The 27980-nt window shown below is 39.3% G+C and overlaps 2 protein-coding genes across 2 annotated transcripts; both read left to right on the top strand.

Moving 5' to 3' along the window:
* Positions 1–7141: 7141 nt before the first annotated feature.
* LOC310649218 (olfactory receptor 6B3-like) lies at positions 7142–27403 on the top strand (the record flags this gene model as incomplete). Its single annotated transcript, XM_083377523.1, has 2 exons — positions 7142–8060; positions 26463–27403. 2 exons carry the CDS (start codon positions 7142–7144, stop codon positions 27401–27403), a joined length of 1860 nt encoding a protein of 619 aa, XP_083233649.1.
* Positions 21036–21959, top strand: LOC310650336 (olfactory receptor 6Y1-like; the record flags this gene model as incomplete). The annotated part of the gene is made up of 1 exon (XM_083379242.1): positions 21036–21959. One exon carries the CDS (start codon positions 21036–21038, stop codon positions 21957–21959), a length of 924 nt encoding a protein of 307 aa, XP_083235368.1.
* Positions 27404–27980: the final 577 nt, after the last annotated feature.

Genomic DNA, 27980 nt, shown 5'->3' on the forward strand with positions numbered 1-27980 from the left:
TCGTACATTTCAGTTAAGAATCTCATCTCTTTTTCTCTCACACTCGCTCAAAATATCTTCTATTTTGAAAATGCTGGAACCATTCATGGCCACACATACATGCACATACGTGTAGTTGTGGGTGTGTATGCACTTCTGTGTATTAAGCCTGATAACAACTCTGGCAAGAAATGTTCAGCTTTTCTTCAATTATATAATCCATTTACACTGCTTTATCAACCCTGCTATATCATATTATATCAGCTCAATTACAATTCCAACTTTTTATAAAAAATAATCAACATTTTCACTTTTTCTGAACAAGCATACCTCTACAAGCATAAAAAAGTCAATGTCAGCTAGATCAGGGCTTTTCATCCTTTTTACCCATTGTACCACTTTTAGGATATGGCAACATCTGAGTACCATCAGTTGCCTAGCAAGGTGTCAAAAACTTGATGACCAAAAAAAAAAGGAAAAAAGTGATGAAGTACAGGTAGTCCTCGACTTACAACAGTTTGCTTAGTGATTGTTCAAAGACCCTGGAAATGCTGCAACATTCCAGCTGATCGGCACTTCTTCTGGGCTCAGCAGAAGCACCGGGATCAGCACTGAGCTCCAGCTGGAACCTGGCGCTGATCCTGGTGCTTCCACTCAGCCCTGCAGCTCCAGCCATCTTTCGCTCAGGCTTGTGCGGTGCTGCCACCGGTTCAGCTCATTCCCCTCCCCCGCTACTACTTTTCTAGGCTGGTTGCATACCACCTGCCAGGTGCCAATGTACTACAGGTGGTACCCGTACCACTGGTTGAAAAGCCCTGAGCTAGATAAAGTTAGTTGTCTAATGCATTAAAATGAAAAGAGGAATGGATGTTCTAGAGGATAGGCTGTCAAATGTTTATACAGATGTATATTCTTAGAAGTTAGAAAGAGGTAGCACATAGACAGAGATCACAGAAGAAAACAATCTAGTTTTAGAATCTGGTATCTCTGGTTGCTAAGCAAGAAAATGCCATTTATAGCTGTCTAAAATCCTTCATGCTTATCCAAGTGTCTACCTTAAATTTAAGGCACTTAATTTATAATGCCATAAACAGGCTTTTCAAATGTGGAATTTGAAAATGTGTTCCCAGATACCTAGGAATTCTAGGAATTGCAGTCCCAACATACTTGAAGTATACCAAATTGAGGAAGCTGCAAACATTGAATGAATTAAGGGATAATTTTATTGAGATAACTTACTACTAGGAGTCCCCTCAAGCCTTATTATACTGGAGATTGATGTTAATGTAAGGGATGGGTCAAAAATGTTGTGAGAGTACATCAAGACTGTTTATAGTCTTAGAAGTCCAGCTAAAGCAAACAGGTACCTATATTGCATAGCAGAGATACAGAACGATGTTGGAGGTAGATGGTCACTTTAGTGACAATGGCAAAGACATCAATTCATACTCTGTAGGAGAAGGCAGTGGCAAACTGCTCCTCTGTTTTACCTAAAAAAAACAACACTCTGACATTGTTACTGACAAAATTATGATGGATATTGGGCCCTTCAAATAGATCAGACATGTCAAACACAAGGCCCGGGGGCCGGATGTGGCCCGCGAAGTGGTTTCATGTGGCCCGCGAAGCCATCCTGGAAACAGTGAGGGAACAGCCCCCACTGCCTTGGCCCTGGCCCAGAGACCCTTCTTCTGCCAGAGACCCTCAGATCTGTCCCACTCCTGCCCAGGCCCCCATAGGCACCCTTGATGCGAACGATGTAGAGCTGGCCATGCTCACCCAGTAGGCCATACGCACTCTAGCCATGCCCACCCAGTAGGCCATGCCCACCCAGGCCAGACCCACCCGGCCCCCTGAGGGCAACTGCAATGCTGATGCGGCCCTCAATGAAATTGAGTTTGACACCCCTGAAATAGATGGTTATCAGCAGCACTTTTTTTCCTCATAGAACGCTCAGAACGGTGTTCCGGCACCTTTTTTTTTTTTTTTTTTTTTTGCACAAGCTGTGCTGCTCCCTCTATTGGCTTTTGAAAGTCCACGAGTCATAAAAGAGCCAAGGTTGCCTAGCCCTGGCCTATTGGCTTTCGAAAGCCAATAGGAATTGCTGCTGAGTGTGCCAAAAGACCCGGCTGGCAAACATTGCACAGGCAAGTTGTCTACTGCCCAACTACACCATCTCAACTAGGTAAGTAAGATATTTGCAAATAGGATGGCAATAAACAATTTAGGCTGCATTTACATAAGGGCTTTTCAACCTTTTCAGAAATTGTACCATTTTTAGGACACAACAACATTCAAGTACCACCAGTGCTTAATAAGGTGTCAAAAACTTGATGACTGAAAAAAATGGGGGAGGGGTATTTTGGGTTTCATTAGTTAGATTCATTTATTGTTATAGAAATGGCTAGTTTATAATGTTATAGAAAAGTAAAAAGTTGAGGTTCAGTGTTAATGCTTCCTTCTACTCCTGCAACAGAGGAAGTCAGAAGTCAGTGCCTTTTCTTTTTCCCTTCTCCCCCTCACTTTTCCGTTTTTCTCTCACCCTTCGCTCACAAAGGCCCCCCCACTCACTCACACTTTGCTCACAAAAGCCTCCAGTTTCTCACTCACTCCTCCGTCTCTTTCAAAGGCACCTCATTCAGTCTCTCCCCCACTCACTCTGTCTCTTTCAAAGGTCTCTTGCTCACTTACTGCCCCATTGCTTCCAAATGCTTCCAAATGTCATTTGCTCATTCACTGACTCACTTCCCCATCACTTCTAAACGCTTCCAAACGCCACTTGCTCACTCACTCACTGCATTCGGAAGCGATGGGCAGTAAGTGAATGAGTGCCAGGGCCAGAGGCCATCAACTGTGTGGCGCTGGAGATGCTGGGTGGCCCGACACAGCTCTCTGTGGCTGGGGCATCTTCAGCTGGTGTCAGGGACATGCCGGAGGCCATCAGGTTCAGCGCCAAAGACCGCTGCCACAAGGAACACAGCTCTGTGTTGGGGTTCAGAGCAGCTCTGGGTGGGGGTTCAGCATGGGCTGTGGTGTGGCAACTGCAGGGAGGGGAATCCCCATAGCGGCTGTGGGGAGGGGAATCCCTGCGGCCTGTGGCTCAAAGCCACAGGGACGGGGGTGTAAAGGACATCTGGTGACGCCGTAGCAAGAAGGGGTTCTTACAGACACCAACATCACTCCCAGTGACAACACCTCTGAGTTCCAGCACCATTTTTTTTAGAAGAAAAGCACTGATTATATTAATACACAACACCCCTTCCCCCTAGATAACTCATACATTAAAAAAAATGGCATAGTCTTGTAAATAGGCAGGTGGCTTCCATAACCATTCCGATCACTGCATTACTGCTGGAGGTTCCCAGTCTGCCAGCCCCCTTGACTGGCTGAGTAGTCTGGGGCTCTTTGACCCATTTGCTTTGGGTAGACCAGTGTCTTTTCGGCTGAGTTAGCCTGGTAGGCCTGTGGTTATGTCCAGGTATCCTGGAATGTCAAAGTCTCTTTCACAAAAGGCCTCTGCTGTAAGTCTCTGTTTCTCAGGCCACATACCAGTTGGTTCCTGAGCCGATCTTCTAAGTCTCAGAATTCACAGAGTCTGGACACCTGTCTCAGGGCAGCCACAAATTCAGCAGCTGACTCCCTTGGCTGCTGTTCTCTCTGCTCAAATGCGTGTCTTCAGGCAATGATGGACAGTCTCGGTTCGAAGTGCTCTTTAAGTTTCCTTTTCAGTTCAGGGTAGGTAACTGACTCCAAATTGGCTGGGGTGACTAGATTTTATGCTATGTCAAAAGTCACCTGGCTGCAAATGCACAGTAACATGGCAGTCTTTAGACTGTCTTCCCTGACCTGGTTTGATCTCAAGTAATTTTCAACCCGGGAGATGTAAGAGCTCCATCACTCTGGGTGTGATACTTTGAATTCAGATAGCTTGCTCACCTTGGCCATAGCTGACTGTTATGAAGTCTCCCAATGCCTTATGCTGCTAAGGGCTTCTGTGCGAATCCTAGGGATGGGTCCCTTAGGATAGTGATGCCTCCAGCGTGGCTTGCTGGCAAGCAGAGAGGGGAATGCTGTTCCTACCAGGGCGCTGATGCCTGGTCTTACCCCTAGTGACTCTTAGCTCTTAGACCTGCAGCTGTTTCTTTCTTAGCAGCATATCCCACCTTTGTTGCCACTGTTGTAAACTGAGGCATTGAACAGATGGGAAAGGAAAATAAGATTTCAGTTATTCAATCAACACAGAAGCGGCTCTAACAGCCGCTTTGACATCTATTTATACAGACCGCCGCAAAGCGGCAATCAATGAGTTTAAAACAAACATTCCTGCCCAAAACACAAGCTTTCAAAATAGTAGACAGACAGTTAAGGATTTGAATTAACAACAACAGTTGACCTTTTATAACTGCCCTTATGAACTTATATTAATACACAACAGTCTCTGTAATGAAATGTTGGCAAGGAAACAACCAAGCTCTCTACAGTTTAACTCTTAGCTACATATATTCTCTTCTACTGAAATTTCAAAGCAGTTTGACAGTAATTTGGTTTCTAGAATGTTCTGTTTAAACACTTAAAATAATGTGCTTTAAAATGTGTAAAATTAAAATGCTTATTTTTGCAAAGATATTATCTATGATGATGATTAAAAAACCCCCTCTCTTTTCCTTTTCCTTAGGCCAAAAAGGGATTCTCCATTTCTGTTCAGAACTAAATTTTCCATGGCCTACTTTTAATTTGTCTTTTCTCCCAAAGATCTTAAAGCTGTGAACTTTATCCTCAGTTTTGAATTGCAAAGAAGAGATATGCTGATCAGGTGTAGGATCTAAAATATCTTCTAAATCTACAATCCTTATGAGGGAAGCAATCATTTTCAAACTTAGTCCCTTAATCCCTTGGTACAGAGATGAGATTATAAATAGACAGTCTTATATCAGTGGAAGAATCCATCTCCATAAGAAGAGCCAAAACCAACTGAACTGAATGTATATTAAGGTGAAAATCTTCTTCTTTTCTTTAGAACTTCATGAATGGCGTCTGATTGCATTTTAAAAGTATTTAAAGCTTAAATATGAGGAAGGGAAGGGGATGGTACTAAAAGCCCTCAGCCTTTGGAAAGTGGGGGAGTTGTAAATCATATATAAAATCTTTATCAATAAAGTGGGAGGACAGGGTAATAAGAAGATTATTACTATGATGGTACTCCTTTCTCAGATGCAGGCATGAAGATTCATACCCTTAAATAGAGATTAAAATAGGGTAAGCAGTGCCAGTAAATTTAACTTTTTCACCTAAGGAATAAGATATGTGCATGCTGGATTTCAAATATAAGATACTGCTTTTTATCTCTGTAATTCAAGATGCTACATGAAATAATTACAGCACAATATCGCAATCTAATTTGAATGTTTGCTATGTTCCTTTACATTGCATTTTAGTACTGTGAAAAAGCATGTACCCCATTTTATTTAGCATTTGTTAGGGCAACAACTGGTAGTTTTATTTTTATTTTATTTTTAGATAGATAGATAGATAGATAGATAGATAGATAGATAGATAGATAGATAGATAGATAGATAGATAGATTGATAGATGACAGAGAACAAATTAGAGGGAGGATCATGGGATGCTGACATTGAAAATAATGTATGCCTTATAGTTTTTGATGTAACTTTTATAGGTGCTATATCTGGTGATCTATCTATCTATCTATCTATCTATCTATCTATCTATCTATCATCTATCTATCTAGCTTTTTTAAAATATTGCTTGTTTATACCTTTTCTATTATGTAGTTAAAAGCCAGTAATATGAGAAAACCTATAATATGAGAAGAATTTTTTCTACAACCTTAGATTCCATTCCCTATTTTTATAAATACATTTAAAAATCAGTTAATTATATTAACCACAAAATAACTACCACATTAAGCATTCCTCATTATTAAAGAAAAAGAGGATCAATTCTCTAACTACACTTAATGTTGGAGGGGATGTGAAGTGAATCTGATTATTCTGTCTTTAGTGTCTGATTTGTGACTTTTCACTTGATCACAGGTTAATACTGAGGAAGATAGAGATAGCTAGATAGATGATAGATAGATAGATAGATAGATAGATAGATAGATAGATAGATAGATGATAGATAAGTCACCAGATATAGCACCTATAAAAGTTACATCAAAAACTATAAGGCATACATTATTTTCAATGTCAGCATCCCATGATCCTCCCTCTAATTTCTTAACTATCAAAAACTGGGGCAGAAAATTGAAAATTAAGTTTTATTTGCAATTCTTCAAACATGAGTAGAACTCTACTGAATTCTGGCTTCTTTGGAAGGAAGGAATTCATCTAGTGGAATGTTAACTGGATTTATCACATTATTTCCTCAATATTTTGTGCCAAAGAAAAAAGACACAAGGGAGATAATTTTCATCCAGCATTCTGAAGAAAATTATGAAATAGAAAAGCAAAATGTCATCCACTTCAGAGGAAGACTAAACCTCTGCTGATACATTTTCCTGAATGGATGGAATCCTGAAAGTGTAAAGAGAATGGAACTGTCATGATCTCCATTGCACATTTGGATATTTAAGCAGCATATACTAGTATGACATCTACTTTTACCTTCCAAATGTAAGGACAGTAGTAGGCATATCTAAGAATCCAATAAAGCAAATGTAAGTAGTGCTCACTTTTAGAAGTTTTGCCAGAAAAAAAATGAGATCTTGGAAACTCAAGAGCAACAAGTAACTTAAATCTCATTTCTTCAATCCCATTGAAGCCCTCACATGTCAAGTAATAGGTGAACCTGTATGTTTAAGAATACAGCATCAGTAATTTCTCTCTCTCTCTCTCTCTCTCTCTCTCTCTCTCTCTCTTTCCATCCATCATCTATCTCATATGATTATTATAAAGCCTTTATATTTTTAAAACATTATTTCAAATGATTTTATTGTCATTCTATCATATTAATTATAATATTAAAATGATTTAAATCATAATTGTTTCAAAAATGTTTTGAAATAAAAAGAGTAAGCTAGAATTATCATTTATGGATTTTTTTGTATTCTACTTCAAAAATGTGGATATAAGTGATCACAAATTAATTGATGTTGCTTCATATCTCTTCTATCTCTTTCAAATCACAGATTCTGCTTTGAATGGAAGACACCAACCAGACAAATGTCAGCTACTTCATCCTTTTGGGATTCTCTACCAATGCAGAGCTTCAGGTTCTCTTCTTTGTCCTCTTCCTCTTTGCTTATCTGATCATCGTGATGGAGAATATCATAATCCTTGTAGTTATTTGGGTCAATAGTAACCTTCATAAGCCCATGTACCTGTTTTTATGTAACCTTTCTTTCCTTGAAGTCTGGTATATTACTACTATTGTCCCTAAAATGCTGGAAGATTTTCTATCACAAGAAAAACACATCTCCTTTCAAGGCTGCCTAACACAACTATATTTCTTTGTCAGTTTTATGTGCAGTGAATTTGTTCTTCTAGCTGTTATGTCCTATGACCGTTATTTGGCTATATGCTATCCACTTCATTACCCAGTCCTCATGAACAATAATTTCTGTGCTTGGCTTTCAGCAGGATGCTGGATGTGTGGTTTTGTCACCTCCATGATCAAGCTTAGCTTTATTGGTCGACTGAAGTATTGTAGCATTTACAAGATCAATCACTATTTCTGTGATATTTCACCCCTCTTGAATGTTTCTTGCACTGATTCTTCCATAGCTGAACTGGTAGACTTCATCCTGGCTCTAATGGTTATCATGGTTCCCCTCTGTATGGTTGTTACATCATACATCTATATCATTTCAACAGTCCTGAAGATTCCTTCAGCTCAGGGAAGAAAGAAGGCTTTCTCTACATGCAGTTCTCACCTCACAGTGGTTGTACTCTTTTACTCCACCACACTCTTCACCTATGCACGGCCCAAAGCTATGTATGCCTACAACGCTAACAAAGTTGTGTCAGTGCTCTACACTGTGATAGTTCCTCTCTTGAACCCTCTAATATATTGTCTCAGAAATAAAGAGATAAATTGTGCCTTGAGGAAGACATTTTCACGCTAAGGAAATATTTAGAAAAGCTGTTTATCATCATGGGAAATAGAACAATATTAAAAAAAATATTTTTTACTTCTCTTTCATTTATCCCCCTTTTTCCCAAACACAACTCAGGTATATTTGTATTCTTATGTATTTATGTAACTCATTATAAAATAAAACTCAAAAGAAACATCTGGTTTCACTTTTTGAGTAACTATAATTCTATATCCATAAAACCATAGAGACATAAACTTGATAGAGGCAAACTATTCTTATTGTTAGAGAGTGATTTTTGTTTGTATTTCAGACTTTTTCATTTTCTTGAATTAAATTCTTTGATACCATTGGGACATTGGCTAAAAGGTGACACAATTAGAATATTTCCTTCACAGACATAGACACACACACATACATTCACACAGAGACAGGCAGATAGAGATACTGTCCATCCATCCATTATCTATCAATCTATCCACAAATATATATACACACACATTATATATCTATACTGCCTATCTAACCTCTATTGAAAAGCAATTATTTTGATGAAGTGTTTTCAACATTTCATTTGATTAGTATCACAACTCACACACCAATACTTGTTGCTGTTTGTTGCAATAGTAGTAGCAAACGAAATAACAAGTACTTGTTTAAATACCCTTAATTTATCAGTAAACAAGGCCTCTGTCAGGAATATCTCAGTTGCAAAAAAAAAAAATTCTTGAGGAATTTTTGAATGCAATGCTCAAGCTATCTTTCTTAATGATTGTCATTATAGCTCTGCTAATATGTATAAATGACATTTCTAACTCTAAAAGATTGAAGATACTTGTTAACGGTGCTATTATTTTTATAGTGGATAATTATAGTAATTATAGTAATTTATAATAATTCTGTGAATCATTCCTGCTTTTCTGATGTTGTAGTAACTTATCTAATGTTTTATATAAAAAAGGAGATCGTCAAAGTGGTGTTAAGATAGTCAAATGTTGTTAAATTAACCAATTACCTTTGTAACAAATGCACTTTATCAAGAAAAATAAATTGTCAATACAACCATAAAACTATAAAGGCTTCAGACACAAAGGCTTAAAACACTAGGGGATAACATCAGTTCAGGTGAACACGTTTGCTGAGATATAACTCTTAGCAATTTAACATCAGCAGTAACTCATATTCAAACAACACAGCCTTTGTCTAATCCAATAAACTATGGTGTCTATTGTTGTGTAGTGTGTTCTTTAGAGGCAGGAAGCAAGACGAGAGGTTTAAAATGGGAACATTGCTTTTTTGAGGCAAACAGGAACAGAAATGAATCAGAGGCTTCTGCATAGCTACTTATATGGCTGGCCACTAGGCAGTGGCCAATAGGTTTAAAGAACCCATTCCTGCCCCAAATCATCCAATGATCTTCTTGGAGACTGCATGTCTGGCTAGTCAGCGACCATTACACAGACACCTCGATTCAGCAACCTTAAGCAACATTCAAAAGACACATGAAAGCAGTTCAAGTAAAATCCCAATTCACTTCACCCCTCCCTCCTAGAATGTACATACATTCTTAATATTATTTGAGAAAAAAAGTCTTGCAAATATGGTGGTGGTCTGCATGACCTTGCAGACCACCTGGGGGATCCAGGCAACTCCCAGTCAACCAGCTTACCTGCCAGGCTGGGTAGACCAGGACTCATGAGTTCACGAGAGTCAGATTGACTCAAGTCCCTTTGGCTGGCCATTCCAGGTCGGCTCAGACCAAAGTCCAAGGAAGAAGCAGAGTTAGCAGAGCATCTGTCTTGTTTGGGTTGACTTTCCCTATCAGAGGACCCATGTTGTGGCTGTTCTGCAAACTGCTTCTGCAGCTGATCAATATGGTGGCAAACAACCTCCCCCCATCCAGAGCCAACTCATATAAAAGAGGGGCCAAGATTTTGAAAATTTTTCCAGCCACCCACAAATTCCCATGTCCATAGTTTTGGGCCCACACCCCATCAACCACTTGCAACCACCCTGGAGCCTTAGGGCATGAGGTGTCTGCTGCCACCCGGTCAGGATGCAACCTGTCCAGTTTTGTGATGAGCCTTCTTCCCCAGTGAAGCTCTGCTGGGCTCTTGTGTAGTGGGCTGGCAAAGCAAGAAATCAGCCAGCCTATGGTGCTAATCTCCGGTTACTAGGTGCTTGAGTGACTCCTTTGTAGTGCACACCATACATTTGGCCTGCCCATTAGTAACAGGATGAAAGGGAGGCGATGTTGCATGCTTTATGAGGTTAGTCCTCAAGAAGGCTTGAAACTCTGCCACTGTGAACTGGGCCCCGTTGTCTGAGATTGCGACATCTGGCAGTCCATGTGTGGCAAAAAGCTTTCTAAGCACCTGGATGGTCCTAGCAGTAATCATAGTTGCAATAGGAATTACTTCCAACCATTTAGAGTGGCTGTTGACAAGTATCAAAACTAGCTGTCCCTGAAAGGGCTCAGCGAAGTCTATGTGAATTCTTGACCATGGTGTATGAGTTTCTCCAGGTTGTTGAACTCATTGTTTGAAGGCATGCCTCCATGCAATCACCAAGAGCTTTGGCTGGAAATGGTCACTGAGCTGTTTCTTCAGGTCTCTGAAAGTAACAGACTCCAGCTGTGCTGGTGCGACTAAGTTTTCTGCGATGTTGATTGTTGCACGCCCACAGACACAGAGGAGTGTTGCAGCCTTCAGGCCATCTTCAGTGACTTGGTTGGCGCAGAGGTAGTTTTCTACTCTTCAGATGTAGGATGACCATGTCTCAGTGAGTAACATCAAATTCCTCAAGCTTTCTGACCTTTGCCATCTTCGGCAAGTGTTCACGGCTCGGGTCTCTCGTTGCCTCATATTGCTTCTTCTTTAGGCCCTGGAACTGGTCCGCAAGGCGGGGTGGACGCTAGCATGGCTTGCTAGGCTGACCAAGGGGGGGGGGAATTCATTCCCTGCCAGTCACTTTGCTGGCCTCACCCACTAGTGACTTTCAGCTCTTCCAAAAAAGCAGGATCTTCCCTTCATCACCAGTGTTGTGTATTGAGTTCTTTGGAAGCAGGAAGCAAGATGAGAGGTTTCAAACTGGAACATTGCTTTATTGAGGGAAACAGGAACAGAACTGAATCAGAGGCTTCTGCGCAGCTACTTATATGGTTGGCCACTAGGTGGCAGCCAATAGGTTTAAATGAACCCATTCCCACCCCAAATCATCCAATGATCTTGGAGCCTGCCTGTCTAGCTTGTCAGTGACTGTTACACAGACACCTCAATTCAGCAACCTTAAGCAGCATTCAAAAGACATGTGAAAGCAATTCAAGTAAAATCCCAATACATTACATCTATATTTCCTCATGATATTCTCATTGACTTTCCTGATGTATTACCAAATGAAAACAAATACTTTCTTTCTTTAGCCAGTCAGATGTATATTCAGATTTGCATGAAACCATGTTGTGGGTTTCCCCTTCATGGATTACTGCCTTGTCATGGCGAAGGGGCTTGTGTAATTCAATGAAGCTATGAGCTATGCCATGCAGGGCCATCCAAGACGGAAAGGTCATAGCAGAGAGTTCTGACAAAATGTGATCCACTGGAGAAGGAAATGGCAAACCACTCCAGTATCTTTGCCATGAAAACCCTATGGACAGTACCAAAAGGCAAAACGATATGACGCTGGAAGATGAGCACCTCAGGTCAGAAGGTGTCCAATATGCTACTGAGGAAGAGCAGAGGGCTAGTACTAGTAGCGCCAGAAAGAATGAAGCGACTGGGCCAAAGCCGAAAGGATGCTCAGCTGTGGATATGTCTGGTGGTGAAAGGAAAGTCCGATGCTGTAAAGATTCTTTCTCCATAGGAACCTGGAATGTAAGATCCATGAATAAAGGAAAGCTGGACGTGGTCAAACAAGAGATGACAAGACTAAAAATTGACATCTTAGGTATCAGTGAACTAAAATGGACAGGAATGCGTGAATTTAATTCAGATGACCATCAGGTATACTACTGCAGGCAAGAATCCCTCAGAAGAAATGGAGTAGCCTTCATAGTCAATAAAAAACTAGGAAAAGCAATACTGGGATACAACCCTCAAAATGACAGAATGATCTCAGTTCGAATCCAAGGCAAACCATTCAATATCACAGTAGTCCAAGTCTATGCCCCAACCACCGGTGCTGAAGAGGATGAAATTGACCGGTTCTATGAAGCCCTACAACACCTTATAGAACTAACATCCAAAAATAATGTGCTTATCATCATGGGAGATTTGAATGCTAAAGTAGGAAGCCAAAAGATAACCGGAATAACAGGCAAGTTTGGCCTTGGAGTACAAAATGAAGCAGGGCACAGGCTGATAGAATTTTGTCAAGAGAATACGATGGTCATAGCAAACACTCTTTTCCAACAATCCAAGAGACGGCTTTACACATGGACATCACCAGACAGTCAACACAGAAATCAGATTGACTATATGCTCTGCAGCCAAAGATGGAGAAGCTCTATACAGTCAGTAAAAACAAGACCAGGAGCTGACTGTGGCTCAGACCATGAGCTTCTTGTTGCAAAGTTTAGGCTTAAATTAAAGAAAGTAGGGAAAAGCGCTAGGCCAGTTAGGTATGAATTAAATCATATCCCTGTTCAATATACAGTAGAGGTGACAAATAGATTTAAGGAATTATATCTGATAGACAGAGTGCCTGAAGAACTATGGACAGAGGTTCGCAACATTGTACAACAGGTAGCAACCAAAACCATCCCAAAGAAAAAGAAATGCAAGAAAGCAAAATGGCTGTTTGAGGAAGCTTTGCAAATAGCTGAGGAAAGGAGGGAAGCGAAAGGCAAGGGAGAAAAAGAAAGATATGCCCAATTAAATGCAGAATTCCAAAGAATAGCTAGAAGAGATAAGAATGCCTTCTTAAATGAACAATGCAAAGAAATAGAAGAAAACAATAGAATAGGGAGGACCAGAGATCTTTTCAAGAAAATTGGAGAGATGAAGGGAACGTTTCATGCAAAAATGGGCATGATAAAGGACCAAAATGGCAGGGACCTAACAGAGGCAGAAGAGATTAAGAAGAGGTGGCAAAATTACACAGAAGAAATATACAAGAATGAGCTTAATGTCCCTGATAACCATGATAAGGTGGTCACTGACCTCAAGCCAGACATCCTAGAATGTGAAGTGAAGTGGGCCTTAGAAAAACTGAGCAACAACAAAGCTAGTGGAGGTGACAATATTCCAGCTGAGCTATTCAAAATCTTAAAAGACGATGCAGTAAAAGTGCTACACTCAATTTTCCAGCAAATTTGGAAAACTCAACAGTGGCCACAGGATTGGAAAAGATCAGTTTACATTCCCATTCCAAAGAAAGGCAGTGCCAAAGAATGTTCAAACTATCGCACCATTGCACTCATTTCTCATGCTAGTAAAGTTATGCTTAAAATTCAACAAGCTAGACTCCAGCACTATGTGGATCGAGAACTACCAGTAATACAGGCAGGATTTCGAAGAGGCAGAGGAACTAGAGATCAAATTGATAACATACGCAGGATCATGGAGTAAGCTAGAGAGTTCCAGAAAATCATCTACTTCTGCTTCATTGACTATGCTAAAGCCTTTGATTGTGTGGATCATAACAAACTGTGGCAAGTCCTTAAAGAGATGGGCATACCAGACCATCTTATTTGTCTCTTGAGAAACCTATATGCAGGCCAAGAAGCAACAGTGAGAACTGGACACGGAACCACTGATTGGTTAAAAATTGGGAAAGGAGTCCGGCAATGCTGTATACTGTCACCTTGCCTATTTAACTTATATGCAGAGCATATCATGAGAAAGGCAGGGCTAGATGAATCAAAAGTTGGAATTAAGATTGCCAGAAGAAACATCAACAACCTAAGATATGCAGATGATACCACTCTAATGGCAGAAAGTGAAGAGGAACTAAAGAGCCTCTTGTTGCGAGTGAAGAAGGAGAGTGCAAAACTTGGGTTGAAACTAAACATTAAGAAAACCAAGATCATGGCATCTGGCCCTCTCAATTCCTGGCAAATAGATGGGGAAGAAATGGAGGTAGTGACAGATTTTATTTTCCTGGGCTCCAAGATCACTGCAGATGGGGACTGTAGCCAAGAAATTAAAAGATCCTTGCTCCTAGCGAGGAAAGCCATGGCAAATCTAGACAGCACACTAAAAAGCAGAGACATCACCGTGTCAACAAAAGTGCATATAGTCAAGGCTATGGTCTTCCCAGTCACAATGTATGGCAGTGAAAGCTGGACTATAAGAAAGGCTGAGTGCCAAAGAATTGAAGCCTTTGAACAATGGTGCTGGAGAAGACTCCTGCGAGTCCCTTGGACTGCAAGGCGATCAAACTGGTCAGTCCTAGAGGAAATCAACCCTGATTGCTCTTTAGAAGGCCAGATCCTGAAGTTAAAACTCAAATTCTTTGGCCACCTAATGAGAAGGAAGGACTCACTGGAGAAGAGCCTAATGCTGTGAAAGATTGAGGGCAATAGAAGAAGGGGACGACAGAGAATGAGGTGGCTGGATGGAGTCACTGAAGCAGTAGGCGTGAGCTTAAATGGACTCCAGAAGATGGTAGAGGACAGGAAGGCCTGGAGGAACATTGTCCATAGGGTCGCGATGGATCGGACACGACTTCGCAACTAACAACAACAACAAAATGTTGTGGGTTTGCATCCTTACCTCTTTTCAGCTTTAATTTAGCTGATTCCAGTATTGTAAATAAACACTTTATACTTCAGTGTAAGAATATATTTCATACCAATTACTAAGAAAATGCTAGAAATTTTTCCCATATCATCTTGGCTATAAATGTTGTGTTGTGTAATGAGAACAGTATTCCTCTTAAGTGAATATAATTGTAGCATCACCCCCTCAGAGACTGCCAAAGCCCTGGCCCTCCGAGCCGCTCTCCCCTCTGTCATGCTCTGTAGCTGCGCTCTCAAGGTGTTCATAAAGTGTTTTTTCTAGCGGAAGCTCATGTGAAATGAGTAGGTGGCAGACTCTCGTTGACAAAGTGGGGCTTTCAGGGACAAAGATGACCAACCCCTAGCCCCGATAGTCAAAACTGCTAAGCTTGTAAGCCGCCCTGAGTCTTCGGAGAAGGGCGGGATATAAATGGAATTTAAAAAAAAAACACCTGATGGTGTTTAACAGCCCCAGGAAGTCATAGCAGCAATAGTCAATTTCTGCAGCCACATCCCCTGCATGTAGAGGGAACTCAGGCAAACCTTGGATTGACAAGATGTGAGAGGCTGGAGCCAGATCTGACTCCACATGAGGCAATGGTAACCTACTTAGGTCATCAGCATGGCCCATGTCCTTTCCAGGTTTAAATGTCAACCTAAAGTTATAGGCAGATAGGGAAATGGACCACCTTAGCTTTCTGTGTAAGAGGATTTGAGGGGTCTGTCTGTCAGTAGTAAACAGCCCCAATAATGGCTTGTGATCAGTGAATATTGTGAATTCCCTGCCATACAAGTAATCATGGATTTTTTTTACCCCAGCCATAATGGCCAGAGCCTCTTTGTCATTTTGAGCGTAATTTCACTCAGCTGCTGATAGGGTGCATGAGTAGTATGCATTTGGGACTTGAGTTCCATCTCTGGACAAATGGCTTAGAACAGCCCCCACCCCATAAGGGGATGCATCACAGACCAGGTAGACTGGCAATTTCTCATTGAAATGCGTGAGCACTGAATTAGAAGCCAGTATTGCCTTTACTGCCTTGAAACTGCTTTCGTGGACCTTGGTCCAATTCCATGGGACATTCGTATCCAAGAGCCAGTGTAATGGCTCTGCCACTGTGGCCTTGTTAGGTAGGAATTCATGGTAAAAGTTCAGGAGGCCCAGAAATGCCTGGAGCTCTCCTTTTGACTTGGGGGAAGGTGTCATCTGAATGGCTCTCAATTTGGATTTGGCAGGGTGGATGCCATCAGCATTGATGTGGAAACCCAGAAACTCAGTAGAAGGGACCCCAATTTTACACTTGTCCCTTCTAAGTTTAAGTCTTACTGAGCGGAACCATTGGAGGACAGCCTTTAGCCTCCCAGCAAGCACCTCAGTGGACTCACTGGCAATGAACATATTGTCAAAATAAGTGCAAACCCCTGGAATGCCCTTTAACATGTGCTCCATGGCTCCTTGGAATATTCCTGGGGCCGTGCTAACCCCAAACTGGAGGCATTTGACTTTAAACACCCCCCTATCTGTTATGATTGTTTGCACGGCTGCGGTGGCCTCATCAACCGGTAGCTGTTGATAAGCCTGAGCCAAATTTTTAGCCTTGGTGGAGCAGTGGGCTAATGCCTCCTTAAGTAACACCAGCTGCCTGCAATTAGTGCAGGTTCGCATCCCACCAGGCTCAAGGTTAACTCAGCCTTCCATCCTTCTGAGGTAGGTAAAATGAGGACCCAGATTGTTGGGGGCAATTAAGCTGACTTTGTAATAATGCCGCTGGGGGGCGAAAGCCCTAATAAGCAGGCATATACATAGAATGAAGGCTACTGCTAAGCTTGTAAGCCGCCCTGAGTCTTCGGAGAAGGGCGGGATATAAATGGAATAAAAAAAAAAATAATTTTGCAAACATGGTACCCCCTTGCAGTGATACCAGAATGTATCACCGGGTACAAGTGCTGATGCAAGGCCCTGTTAAGAGTACATTTGTAATCAGCACAGATTCTGATTTCCCTGTTGGCCTTAAGTGGCATGCCAATGGGAGTTTCCCACTCCCCCCCATCTACGGGCTGTAAGATTCCCGGGTTTACTAGCTTGTCCAGCTCTAAATCGATTTTATGCTTACGTGTGAATGGCACTCTGTGGGGCTTGATCTTTATGGGCGTTACAGCAGGATCAAGCTTGAAGGCTATTGGAGGACCCTTGTACTGACGCAGGCTAGTGTCAAACACGTCCGCGAACTCCTCGCATACTGACACCAAGTTCGCCGCTTGTGTCCTGTTGATCCCTGTAACTTGGATTCCCAGGGCATCAAACCAATCAAGGCCTATGAGAATTGTTCTCTGGCCCTCCACCACGACCACGTCCAGGGCTCCTGAAAACCCCTTGAACGTGACGGCCAATCTGGCCTCACCCTTGATGGTGACTGGGGAATTCTGGAAGCCGGTAAGGAGTATGTCGGATGACCTGAGCTTGGACCACTGCTTGCTACAACTGCAGACTTGTCTGAAGGTATTCAAAGAAATAATTGACACCGCCAACCTGGTATCCAGCTCCATTCTGCAAGGGATGCCTTGCAGTTCAACCTGAAGTTGGCGTTTAGGTTTGAGAAGCCTATGAGCTCCTGTGTGACAGACACTTCTGCGACTGGAGCAGAACCCTACTCTGAATTGTCCTGGGGCCCCGGTACCTCTCCTTGGACCGTTGTGCTGTTTGTGGTCCTGTTGGCAACCCTGACAGATGGATGCAATGTGGCCTGTCATCCCACAGGCCTGACACGTGGCAGTTTAGAATTTGCAGTCTGATCGAAGATGGCAGCCTCTGCAGCCCAGGCACCGAAGAGGGGGAACTGCCTCATCACAAGTGCTCATGTCCTTGCTGTGGTGCTTCTGGACCTTGTCGACTTCTTGGTTGAAGTCATATTCTTCCCATAGTTCGGCGTTCTCATGGTGGGCTGCTTCCTCGTCCGTTGCACTTTTGGTTGGCTGCATGGCCTTTACAGTGCCTCTGGTGGCTTCGTCCACCATGACTTCTTTGAGAGCTTCTTGGAGTGAGAGAGTTTCTTTGGCAAAGAGTTTCAGTTGCAACTCTCTGCTCCGAATGCCGCAAATGAGCCTGCCCGAAGCCTCTCCTCCAGGTTTCAAAAATTGGCACAGCCGCGAAGCTTGTCTCAACACCGCGATGAATTCGGTGGCTGTTTCACCCGGTTGCTGAACACACTGTTCAAATGCGTGTCGCTATGCTATCACTGATAGCTTTGGCTGCAAGTGCTCACTAAGTCTTTTCTTCAAGTCCATGAATGCTATGGACTCTATCTAGGCTGGCGCAATGAGATTCTCCACAATATCGAAGGTGGCTGGACCGCAGAGGCAAAGGAAGGTTCCGGCCTTGAGGCCATCTTTGGAAACCTGGTTTGCGCTCATGTAATTCTCGACCTGTGCGATGTATGACGACCATCTCTCTGGGTGAGTGATGTCAAATTCTTCTAGTTTTCCAACCTTGGCCATTCCAGAAGGTCTTCGTGACTAGAGAGTCGTTTCTTCTGTCCTGCTTCCCAGTTGGCCCTGGAGCTGGTCCACAGGGCTGCATGGTTGCTAGAATTGGGACTAGCCAACCGGAGGGTGGGGAACCACATTCCCAGTCAGGCACGTCGCTGGCCTCACCCTAGTGACTCATTGCAGCTCTTCGTGGGATGCAGGATCCCACCTTCGTTGCCAGTGTTATGTATTGCATTGGTTAGAAGCACGAGGCAAGATGAGCAGGTGAAAACAGGAACATGCTTTATTGAGCTGCTGGAACAGAAGAGAGCTGTGCGTGTGTCCACACCACTCTTTATCATGATGGCCAGTAGGTGGCAGCCAATAGGTTTAAAGTATTACAGTTCCCACATAAATCAGCCAATGGCTGAGCAGGAGACTGGCTAAAACCCCCAAGCTGTTACACAGGCAACCATTAGCAGCAATCACAGACACGTGAACTTTGCACACAAGAAAACCCCAATACATTACAATGAAAGCCAACTGGGTGGCTTCAGACCAGTCACTCTCTCACAGGTTTATTGTTGTGAGGAAAATAGGGTGAGAAAAAGTTATTAAGCATGTTTGCTGCCTTGAGTTATTTATAAAAATAATAAAGGCAGAGTAAAAATAAATTCAATAAATAAGTAACTTTTTAAAATATGCATATTTGGAGAATTTACTCAGATTGGTCAAATAATCCTTTATACACAGCTATATCTTTTACGTGTGAAGGAAAAAAGTGGCCTACATTACTATATCCTTGTCAGTCTTCTATGGTATTGCTAAATATTTCTGGGCTCAAAAGTGCACTCACAAGGGTTTGTGGTTGATACTGACAAAAGGTGGCATATATGAGTGGCATATATTTAATTTTAAATTTATTTTATTACATTTATAGTCCAAGTTCAAACAATGAGTTGTATGGATATACATATCAAAGGAACTGTTGACAATGAAATAGCAGCATAAAACAAGTACTATTGATAGGTAATAGCTGTAAATCTTTATTTTAGGAATAATGACTGCAGAACAAAGTGAGGAATTTAGGCACTTTATATATATGTATGTGTGTGTATATATATAGAGCCAGTGGCCTAAAGGTTAGAACAATTGCCTAAGGTGCAATCGGCCCAGGTTCTGACCTCAGAAGGGTATGGCTGACTGATGAGAACAAATAAGCTTGAAATGCATATCAGTCTCCCTTTAATTCTTTGTTAGCAAACCAAAAAATTTACACAAATATAAGCTGTCACTGCTGTGACTACTGCCTGTTGATGGCCTTGAGTTAGGCTGAAACAGGAAATAAGATTTGTCCTACGTTTGGGGCCTATCAAGGTAATCTAAATACTTAACAAACATTTAACATATATATAATGTTTTGACTAGGGCCATCCACAGGCAGTCACAACTGTGACAATTGTTTATATTAAATAAATTTGGATTGCTGAAAAAGAATTAAAGGGAGACTGATATAGCTATTTCAAGCTTCTTTGCTCTCATCAGTCAGCCACACCCTTCTGAGATTCGAACCTGGGCTGCTTGCATGTTAGGCAGTTGTTTTAATGTCTAGGCCTGTGGGTGGCCCTAGTTTGGGCTGATACAGGCAAAAGATTTGGCTCAGAGCTGGGTCGACGAGGTGCTCAAAACACTCAAGACATATCTCCTCCCCTCATCTCTTCCCTCCCTTATGCAGCTGACAAAAGTGAGAAAGAGCCTGTTGCCTAGAGGTTAAAATAACTGCTTAACATCAGTCTCCCCTTTAATTCTTTGTCAGCAATCCAAATATATCCAAAGGGGTGAAGGAATTAAAATATATTCTGAGGCAACAATCCTTGGGAGAATTGTAATAATTATCATGGTTAGTCCCAAGGAGGAGAGATGAGAAAATAAAAAGCATTATTATAGAAACAGGAAAAAATCCACTCCATAAAATGACAGAAAAAAAAAAGAAAAAAAGAAAAGAAAACTAGCCTGGCTAAATCTGAGGTGACTATCCTTATTTCTTTTCTATACAATTTTGCAAGTGGCATTCAGCTGAACAGATAATATAATGAATTTTGATATACAGAAAATAAACTGGTGTTATAATATTCTTAAGGAGGTCTAAAGGAAGTTGTAGTACTAAATTGCAATCAAATAGAATTCCTTTGGCATTCACATGTATGTAATGAGATGAATGAAAGCATTGAATTGTGAATTTTACCAACAATCCCTTCATGGGTATTTCATGGAAGCTAAAAATTGGTGAATATATTTGCACTTTATTTTCCATTTAGCTTGGGAAAGCATTATATTTTCTTTAATTAACTGTATCTAATATTCAAGAATAAACTTTAATTCCAAGGACAGTCTATCCTATGAGAATAAATATCTGTCTCTTAGCTACATAAACAGATAGAAATGTTACAATTAATTTAAATATCACTGCTTTAATACAGTTTATGCCCTTGAATCTGGTACATTTCATTATGCATATTTAAAAGCTGTAGCATAGGTTTGTTAGGAATTAATTTTGAATATGTAGGGAGAAAAATATGGTATACTTTTCTTTTTAAAAAATAAAATGTTTTTCACTGCCTTATTGTTCATCCTTTATATTTTCAAGCCTTTATATTTCAAATGAATTATAGTAAAGAAGAATGAGGTAGATTTATCACATAGATATTTTTGTCCTGAACTTCAACAATGGAAAAGAAATGTAAGTGCTCACAGGATAATTGATGTTGCATTACATCTTTTGTCTCTCATTCTTGTAAATCCCAGAATCTACGCAGCATGGAAGAAGCCAACCAGACAAATGTCAGCTACTTCATCCTTCTGGGATTCACTACCACTGCAGAGCTTCAGATTCTCCTCTTTGTCCTCTTCCTCACTGCATACCTGATGATTCTCATGGAGAATTTGATAATCATTGTAGTCATTTGGGTCAATAATAATCTTCATAAGCCCATGTACCTCTTCTTGTGTAACCTCTCCTTTCTTGAAGTCTGGTACATCACAGTCATTGTTCCTAAAATGTTGGGAGATTTTCTATCACAAGACAAACACATCTCCTTCCAAGGTTGTCTAACACAGCTATATTTTTTTGTCACTTTTGTGTGCAGTGAATATATTCTTCTAGCTGTGATGGCATATGATCGGTACTTAGCTATATGCTATCCACTTCGTTACCAAGTCCTCATGAATAATAATTTCTGTGCTCAGCTTTCAGCAGGATGCTGGATATGTGGTTTACTCACCTCCATGATCAAACTTAGCTTTATTGGCCAGCTGAAATACTGTAGAACTTACAAGATCAATCACTATTTCTGTGATATTTCACCCCTCTTGAATGTTTCTTGCACTGATTCTTCCATAGCTGAACTGGTAGACTTTATCCTGGCTCTAATGGTTATCATGGTTCCCCTCTGCATGGTTGTTACATCATACATCTATATCATTTCAACAGTCCTGAAGATTCCTTCAGCTCAGGGAAGAAAGAAGGCTTTCTCTACATGCAGTTCTCATCTCACGGTAGTTGTACTCTTTTACTCCACCACACTCTTCACCTATGCACGGCCCAAAGCTATGTATGCCTACAACTCTAACAAAGTTGTGTCAGTGCTCTACACTGTGATAGTTCCTCTCTTGAACCCTCTAATATATTGTCTCAGAAATAAAGAGATAAATTGTGCCTTGAGGAAGACATTTTTTGGCTAATACTTATGCAAAATTGTTACTTAGTGTCACAGAATAATTCTAAAATTATAAACAAAATTTCAATAAATATACCATTGTGGTCGCTGTATCTTAATTTACAAAGCAGTTTCATTTTATCTGATAGTTTGCATAGAAATTATTTCAGGTGTCAATTTTGTCTTGGGATATTCACTGATATACTATTTTTTAAAGAAATTACAAGGAATATACATGCAAAGGATATTGATACTTTTAAAATTGCAAAATAGATTCAGTATATCACACTTTATTTTGGTCATGCATCAATGTGAAATATATGGAATTATATCCAACCAAGAATAATAACTGAAATAAAATAAGATATTGATAATGTAGTTATAGAGATTACTAACATAGAATTGTAGGACTTTTTAACACTAAGATCTATCTATAAGAATTTACATTCTATTCTATTGTATTCTGTTCTGTTTTATTCTATTGAAAGAAAATAGTATAGATTGTTGTCTTAACTTTTTAAATATATATTTTCATTCATTGATAGTTTATTTCTTGCTTTTCAGTGAAAACCATAAATTGTACACATGTGAAACAAATCTAATGTTTTCAATTACACATTTCTGTCAGACAGTCATGCTTCATATCATGACACAGCCTTCCCCTATACTGCATGTCATTCTCTGTTGATGGTTAAAATTTTGAGACTCTGGAGAAAATAAAATTCATCAGTGATCTACCCCTTACATTTCTTCATGCTGCATCCCATGTTGGTCTGGATTTGTATATGTGTAGACAGAAGCAGATATATTGTAGCTAGATTATCATCCCAGATCAGTCTACTGAAGTACAAAAGCTGTTTGCTGAAGACTATAAGTTGTGATCTACCACACTGCTTCATTGCTCATTGGTAAGTAGTTATTTTTCAACTACTCAGTTTAGGATTGAACTAGAGCAACTGGCTTAAAAGTTATCCAGTTGGTGTGCTTGCTTAAGGGAGGACTGGAACTTGGTTTTCTTTTTCCTAATCCAGTGTTTTAACCTCTTCGTCACTCTTGTGTATATATATTCTCTTCATTGGTTTTCTTCAAAAGAAATCTATGATCTGATAAATAAGGGAGGAATACACAAAATACCGAACTATTAGGGTTTATATTTTAACTTGTTTCTTTTACTAGCTTAGATGGAAAACATTTATTATACATTTTTTATGGTTCCCCTCAGTATAATCTGGAAATGATCAGATTTCCCCCCCTCTTTTTCTTAGCAAACATAAAACTGGTCACTGTGTTCTTTAAAACAATTGCATTCCCAAATATTTATCACTTTGTTTGGTCTACTGGTTATTTAATTCAAAATTCATTTTTTTGAAGTAGATGTTTAGTGACTATATTTGATAATCACAAGCAATATAGGTTGCTTTGTGTTCATAGATAGATAGATAGATAGATAGATAGATAGATAGATAGATAGATAGATAGATAGATACCTTCTATTTGTATTCTCCATCTCCATCTCTGTGTAACTGTTTTTGTGTATATGACACTCACTTCACCAAAATTCAGATTTCTCATAATAATAAAACTTCATTAAAATAACTTTAAAATAGTAAGAACCTCATTAACAATAAAATAATTAAAACAAACTTTTGCTGCTGAAATATTATTAAGAAATATCTAACATTCCCATTAAAGTTGTATATACTTATGAAAAGGACATGAAAAGGATTACATAGAGTAATTCCACATCCTGGGTCAAGGAAGATAAATTTTCTGAAGCTCTACTTTTCTTTGTTCAGAAGAATAAAGAAATTTGTTAGACTGACTACCAATAGATTTACCCCTCATATTCAAACTGCTGCCAAAAAACTCACAAAGCTTTGTATGACATAAAAGTTGGTTGCATCAGATAGTATTTTGTCAGTAATGAATCTATCTGTCTAGAGAGAGAAAAAAAAACAACAATCTTGGGTAGGTATGTCAGAGTCCTCCTAACATCATGGGTTAGAGAGAAAGTGATTAAAATTGCAGGTATTTGCTAAGGCAGTCCACCAACTTTGGAATTCCTTACTCCTAAATTGTTATAAAAGTTCTCCCACAATGGCATTTAAAGGATAATTAAAGACAGTTTTATTTCACTGACTCTTAACATTTTGTTGTTGTTGTTGTGGATATTTAAATTAAGGAGTAGTAACTCTTTCATTTCCAGAGAGCTATAAAATTTAAAATGAATAAATAAATAAGCCAAATTAACACCATAAGAAACATATCTAAAGTAATATCTCAGTTGTGGTTTCATGTGGCTTAAGTATTCTATCTGTTTTCAGAGATGGATGGATTTATGTATCAGACATTGTCCGGGAACATTATTTTAGGGAGAAGTAAGAGAGGTTTCAATGAGCATATAACCAGTATACATGTTCAATATATGCATAACATATTTAGTGCATGGAATCAGGGTAACAGTAATTTTCTCAGAACTACTTTCTAAGACCAGCCTAGAGTTGTTTGGTGAGATGGCCAATTATAGAAATCAATCAATCAATCTCAATCAATCAAACAAACAATAAATGGAGTAGAAGCTAAGTCTTCTGGTTTAAAATCAAAATATTGCATCTTAAAAAACTGCAATAAATGAACAAACGTAAGTTTCTGGGACTATAACTAGTCTTGAAAAACAAATTATGTATATACATTATTTACAGTTAAGAAATCTGCCTCTCCATTAGATGCCACAGCTCTAGGGGATATAATTAAAATGAGCAATTACTATTTTTAAAGAGAGAGAATTATTGTGGAAAGAGATAACAATGCTTATTTAGTGGTTGTTGATGGAGATATATGGACTATATTGCTTTGAGAAACTCTCATCCATTTCAGCAGAAATTTTATACAATTATGAATGGAATCTGTGCAGTGGCTTGAGGTAGTTTTCATATAGTAATAAGGTGAAAGATCATTCCTTTCAATGTATCATACCAGAAGGAAAAAAAATCTTTTATATTTGTGGAACTTTTTTATTCCATTAGTCAATATACCGTATTTTGATGCACAAAGTTGTGTTCTATTATTTTGAACTTTTGATCCTTGTGTTAAGAAACAGAACCTTAAAAACAAATTATTGGGGCATGCTTCTGCTACTATCAGATACTAAGGAAAATCAATATCTCCTGTTCATGGTGAGGAATAACAATGTGAATAACTCTCTGGAAAAATGGTCTCCACGCATTTGTGTCTGTGTAAGAATGAAAACCACTTCTGAGCTAATATGAATAAAAGAAATGGACTTTGACTTGTGTGAAAGATTTCCTTCCTTCCTTCCTTCCTTCCTTCCTTCCTTCCTTCCTTCCTTCCTTCCTTCCTTCCTTCTCTTGCGCCCTTTCTTCCCCTCTTTTTCTCCACCAGATAATGGTGGAAAAATAGTTTTCCTAGCTTTCCCTCAAATAAATTTGCCTTTCTAGTTGACTCGTTTTCTATGAAATCTTTCAAAATACTGAGTTTTATTGCACTCATTTTAATCTAAAAATGGGATATTTCATTGGATATGTGGCAAAACGACAGACTTTCTAAGATGACATTGAATATTTGAATATATTGAATGGAGCACCACAGAGGAGTGTGAGTCAACATTCTCTGAGTGTGTTTATTTTTGCACAATTTTTATTTACTGAAAATAATTATGAATAATATTTATATGTTTTCTGCTAATGACAATTTTTTGATATCTCATTGACCGTAACATATTTTAGCATAGATTTAAGTATGGGGCAAGGAGAAATCTTTTAAAAATGGCATCAGATTTCAGTAACAGAATGCAGCAGAGCACAAAAGGAAAAAGTTAATAATTTCTAGCCAGACATTTTTATAGCATGGCTCTACTTTGGGAATGATGAAATTTAAGGTAGTTTTCATAAGAAAACTTCTTCATTTTACAGTTGTTTTCTATATTTGTGGGTGTGAATGCAGATTGCTTGTGTTTGGAATTTATTATATCTGGATATAAGAAATAATAAGAATAAGAATAAGAATTTTTCAAGTTGAAAATTGAAATATGAAATATTTCACATAAATTGATCTGACTGTTATTTTTTTCTTAAACATTTGGGAAATGAATCTTGGTTCAGGGTGGTTGTATCTAAAATATTTAAATGCAATAATTGCCACCCAGTACATGATGCATAAAATATGTAAGACAAGGATCTATATTTTTTGCTTTCAGGATTAAAGTTATTTATGAACTTGTATTTTAAAAGTTTATTTTTTGGTATCTGAAGAAATCCATAATGTCAATCTCAGCAATAAATATGATCAAAGCTGATTTACTTTTTCAGGGTTGAATGATATCAAGCAAGATAACAACTGTTTTATTGCATTCATCCATTATTCAAGTACAAATAAAAATGGATTGCAGTGAGAAGTGGCAGAACATTTATGAACCTTGAACTGATAACTCATTGTCTTTTGAGTCAGACTATATAAAAGATCACTATTACATTATTATTTATTATTTTTTATCTCACAAATCTTTTAGAAAACAAAATGGGAAACCATTCCAGAATTGAACAATTTGTTTTGGAAGGATTTTCAGGCCCCCTAGAGCTACAGCTGGGTTTGTCTTTTCTTTTCATGCTACTGTACATCGTAACATTGATGGGAAATATTGGAATGATCATTATTATTACTCTTGATCCTCAGCTCCAAAGTCCTATGTACTTCTTCCTGAAGAATTTATCCTTCTTGGATACCTGCTATTCTTCTGTTATAACTCCCAGAGCCATGGTGAACTTTGCAACAGGGCAGAAAGGCATTTTTTATAATGCATGTGCCATACAAATGTTCTTTTTCTCTCTTTTTGGAACAACTGAATGTTTCCTCCTAGCTGTAATGGCATATGACCGATTTACTGCCATCTGCAATCCCCTGCTTTATAATGTCATCATGTCCAGGAAAACCTGTATACTTCTAATAACAGTTTGCTATTTCTTTGGTTTCCTCAACTGTTGCACACAGACAAGCCTTACCTTCAGCTTATCCTATTGTGAACCAGGGGAAATTAACCAGTTTTTCTGTGATGTCCCAGCTGTCATGAAAGCAGCCTGCTCAGACACTTTTGTAAATGAGATTGTGCTCTTAGCACTGTGTGGGTTTATCATAGTGATAACATCCATTATAGTTTTGGTTTCCTATGTCTATATTGTGTCCACAATTCTCCACATGCCTTCTGTAGAGGGAAGACACAAAGCTTTTTCAACCTGCACTTCCCATATCATGGCTGTTAGCTTGTTCTTTGGAACAGCTTTCTTCATGTATGGTCAACCTGGAGCTATGGCTTCTCCAAATCAAGGCAAAGTTGTTTCTGTTTTTTATACTGTTGTAATTCCTATGTTGAATCCATTAATTTACAGCCTAAGGAACAAAGAGGTCAAAGATGCATTAGGAAGACAGCTAAAAAGGGTGGCTTTATTCAAATGAGCACCAACTCTTATAAATATAAAGTTATGAATACTTTTAGCTTGAAGCATTCATAAATTGACCATAAAATTGAAATCAGAAGCTTTTCTTATAGATCTGAAGGACAAACTGATTTTTTCTTTAAAAAGGAAAGAAAAACAAAGCATGGAATTTTGTTCTTATCTAGGACAGCAGCAGCAAGGGTCCTCTATATTATTATTATTATTATTATTATTATTATTATTATTATTATTATTATTATTATTATTATTATTATTATTATTATTATGATTATGATTATGATTATGATTAATTATTATTATTATTTCGGTTTATATACCGCCCTACTCCCGAAGGACTCAGGGAGGTTTACAAGGCAAAATTTAAAAACAATACAATATAAAATTAAAATAAAATAAAATTAAGTCTAGCCCCCAAAAATTAAAATCACAATTTAAAAACATTAAAACCCCTCAGTCCAGACTAGATAGCTCAAAGAGCCAGGTTTTTAGGTCCCGCCGAAATGAACGAAGGTCGGGGGCAGTCTGGAGTTCCGTTGGCAGTTGATTCCATAGGGCAGGCGCACCCACAGACAACG

Source organism: Vipera ursinii (genome assembly GCF_947247035.1).
Source record: "Vipera ursinii genome assembly, chromosome: Z".
Taxonomy (NCBI): Eukaryota; Metazoa; Chordata; class Lepidosauria; order Squamata; family Viperidae; genus Vipera; species Vipera ursinii.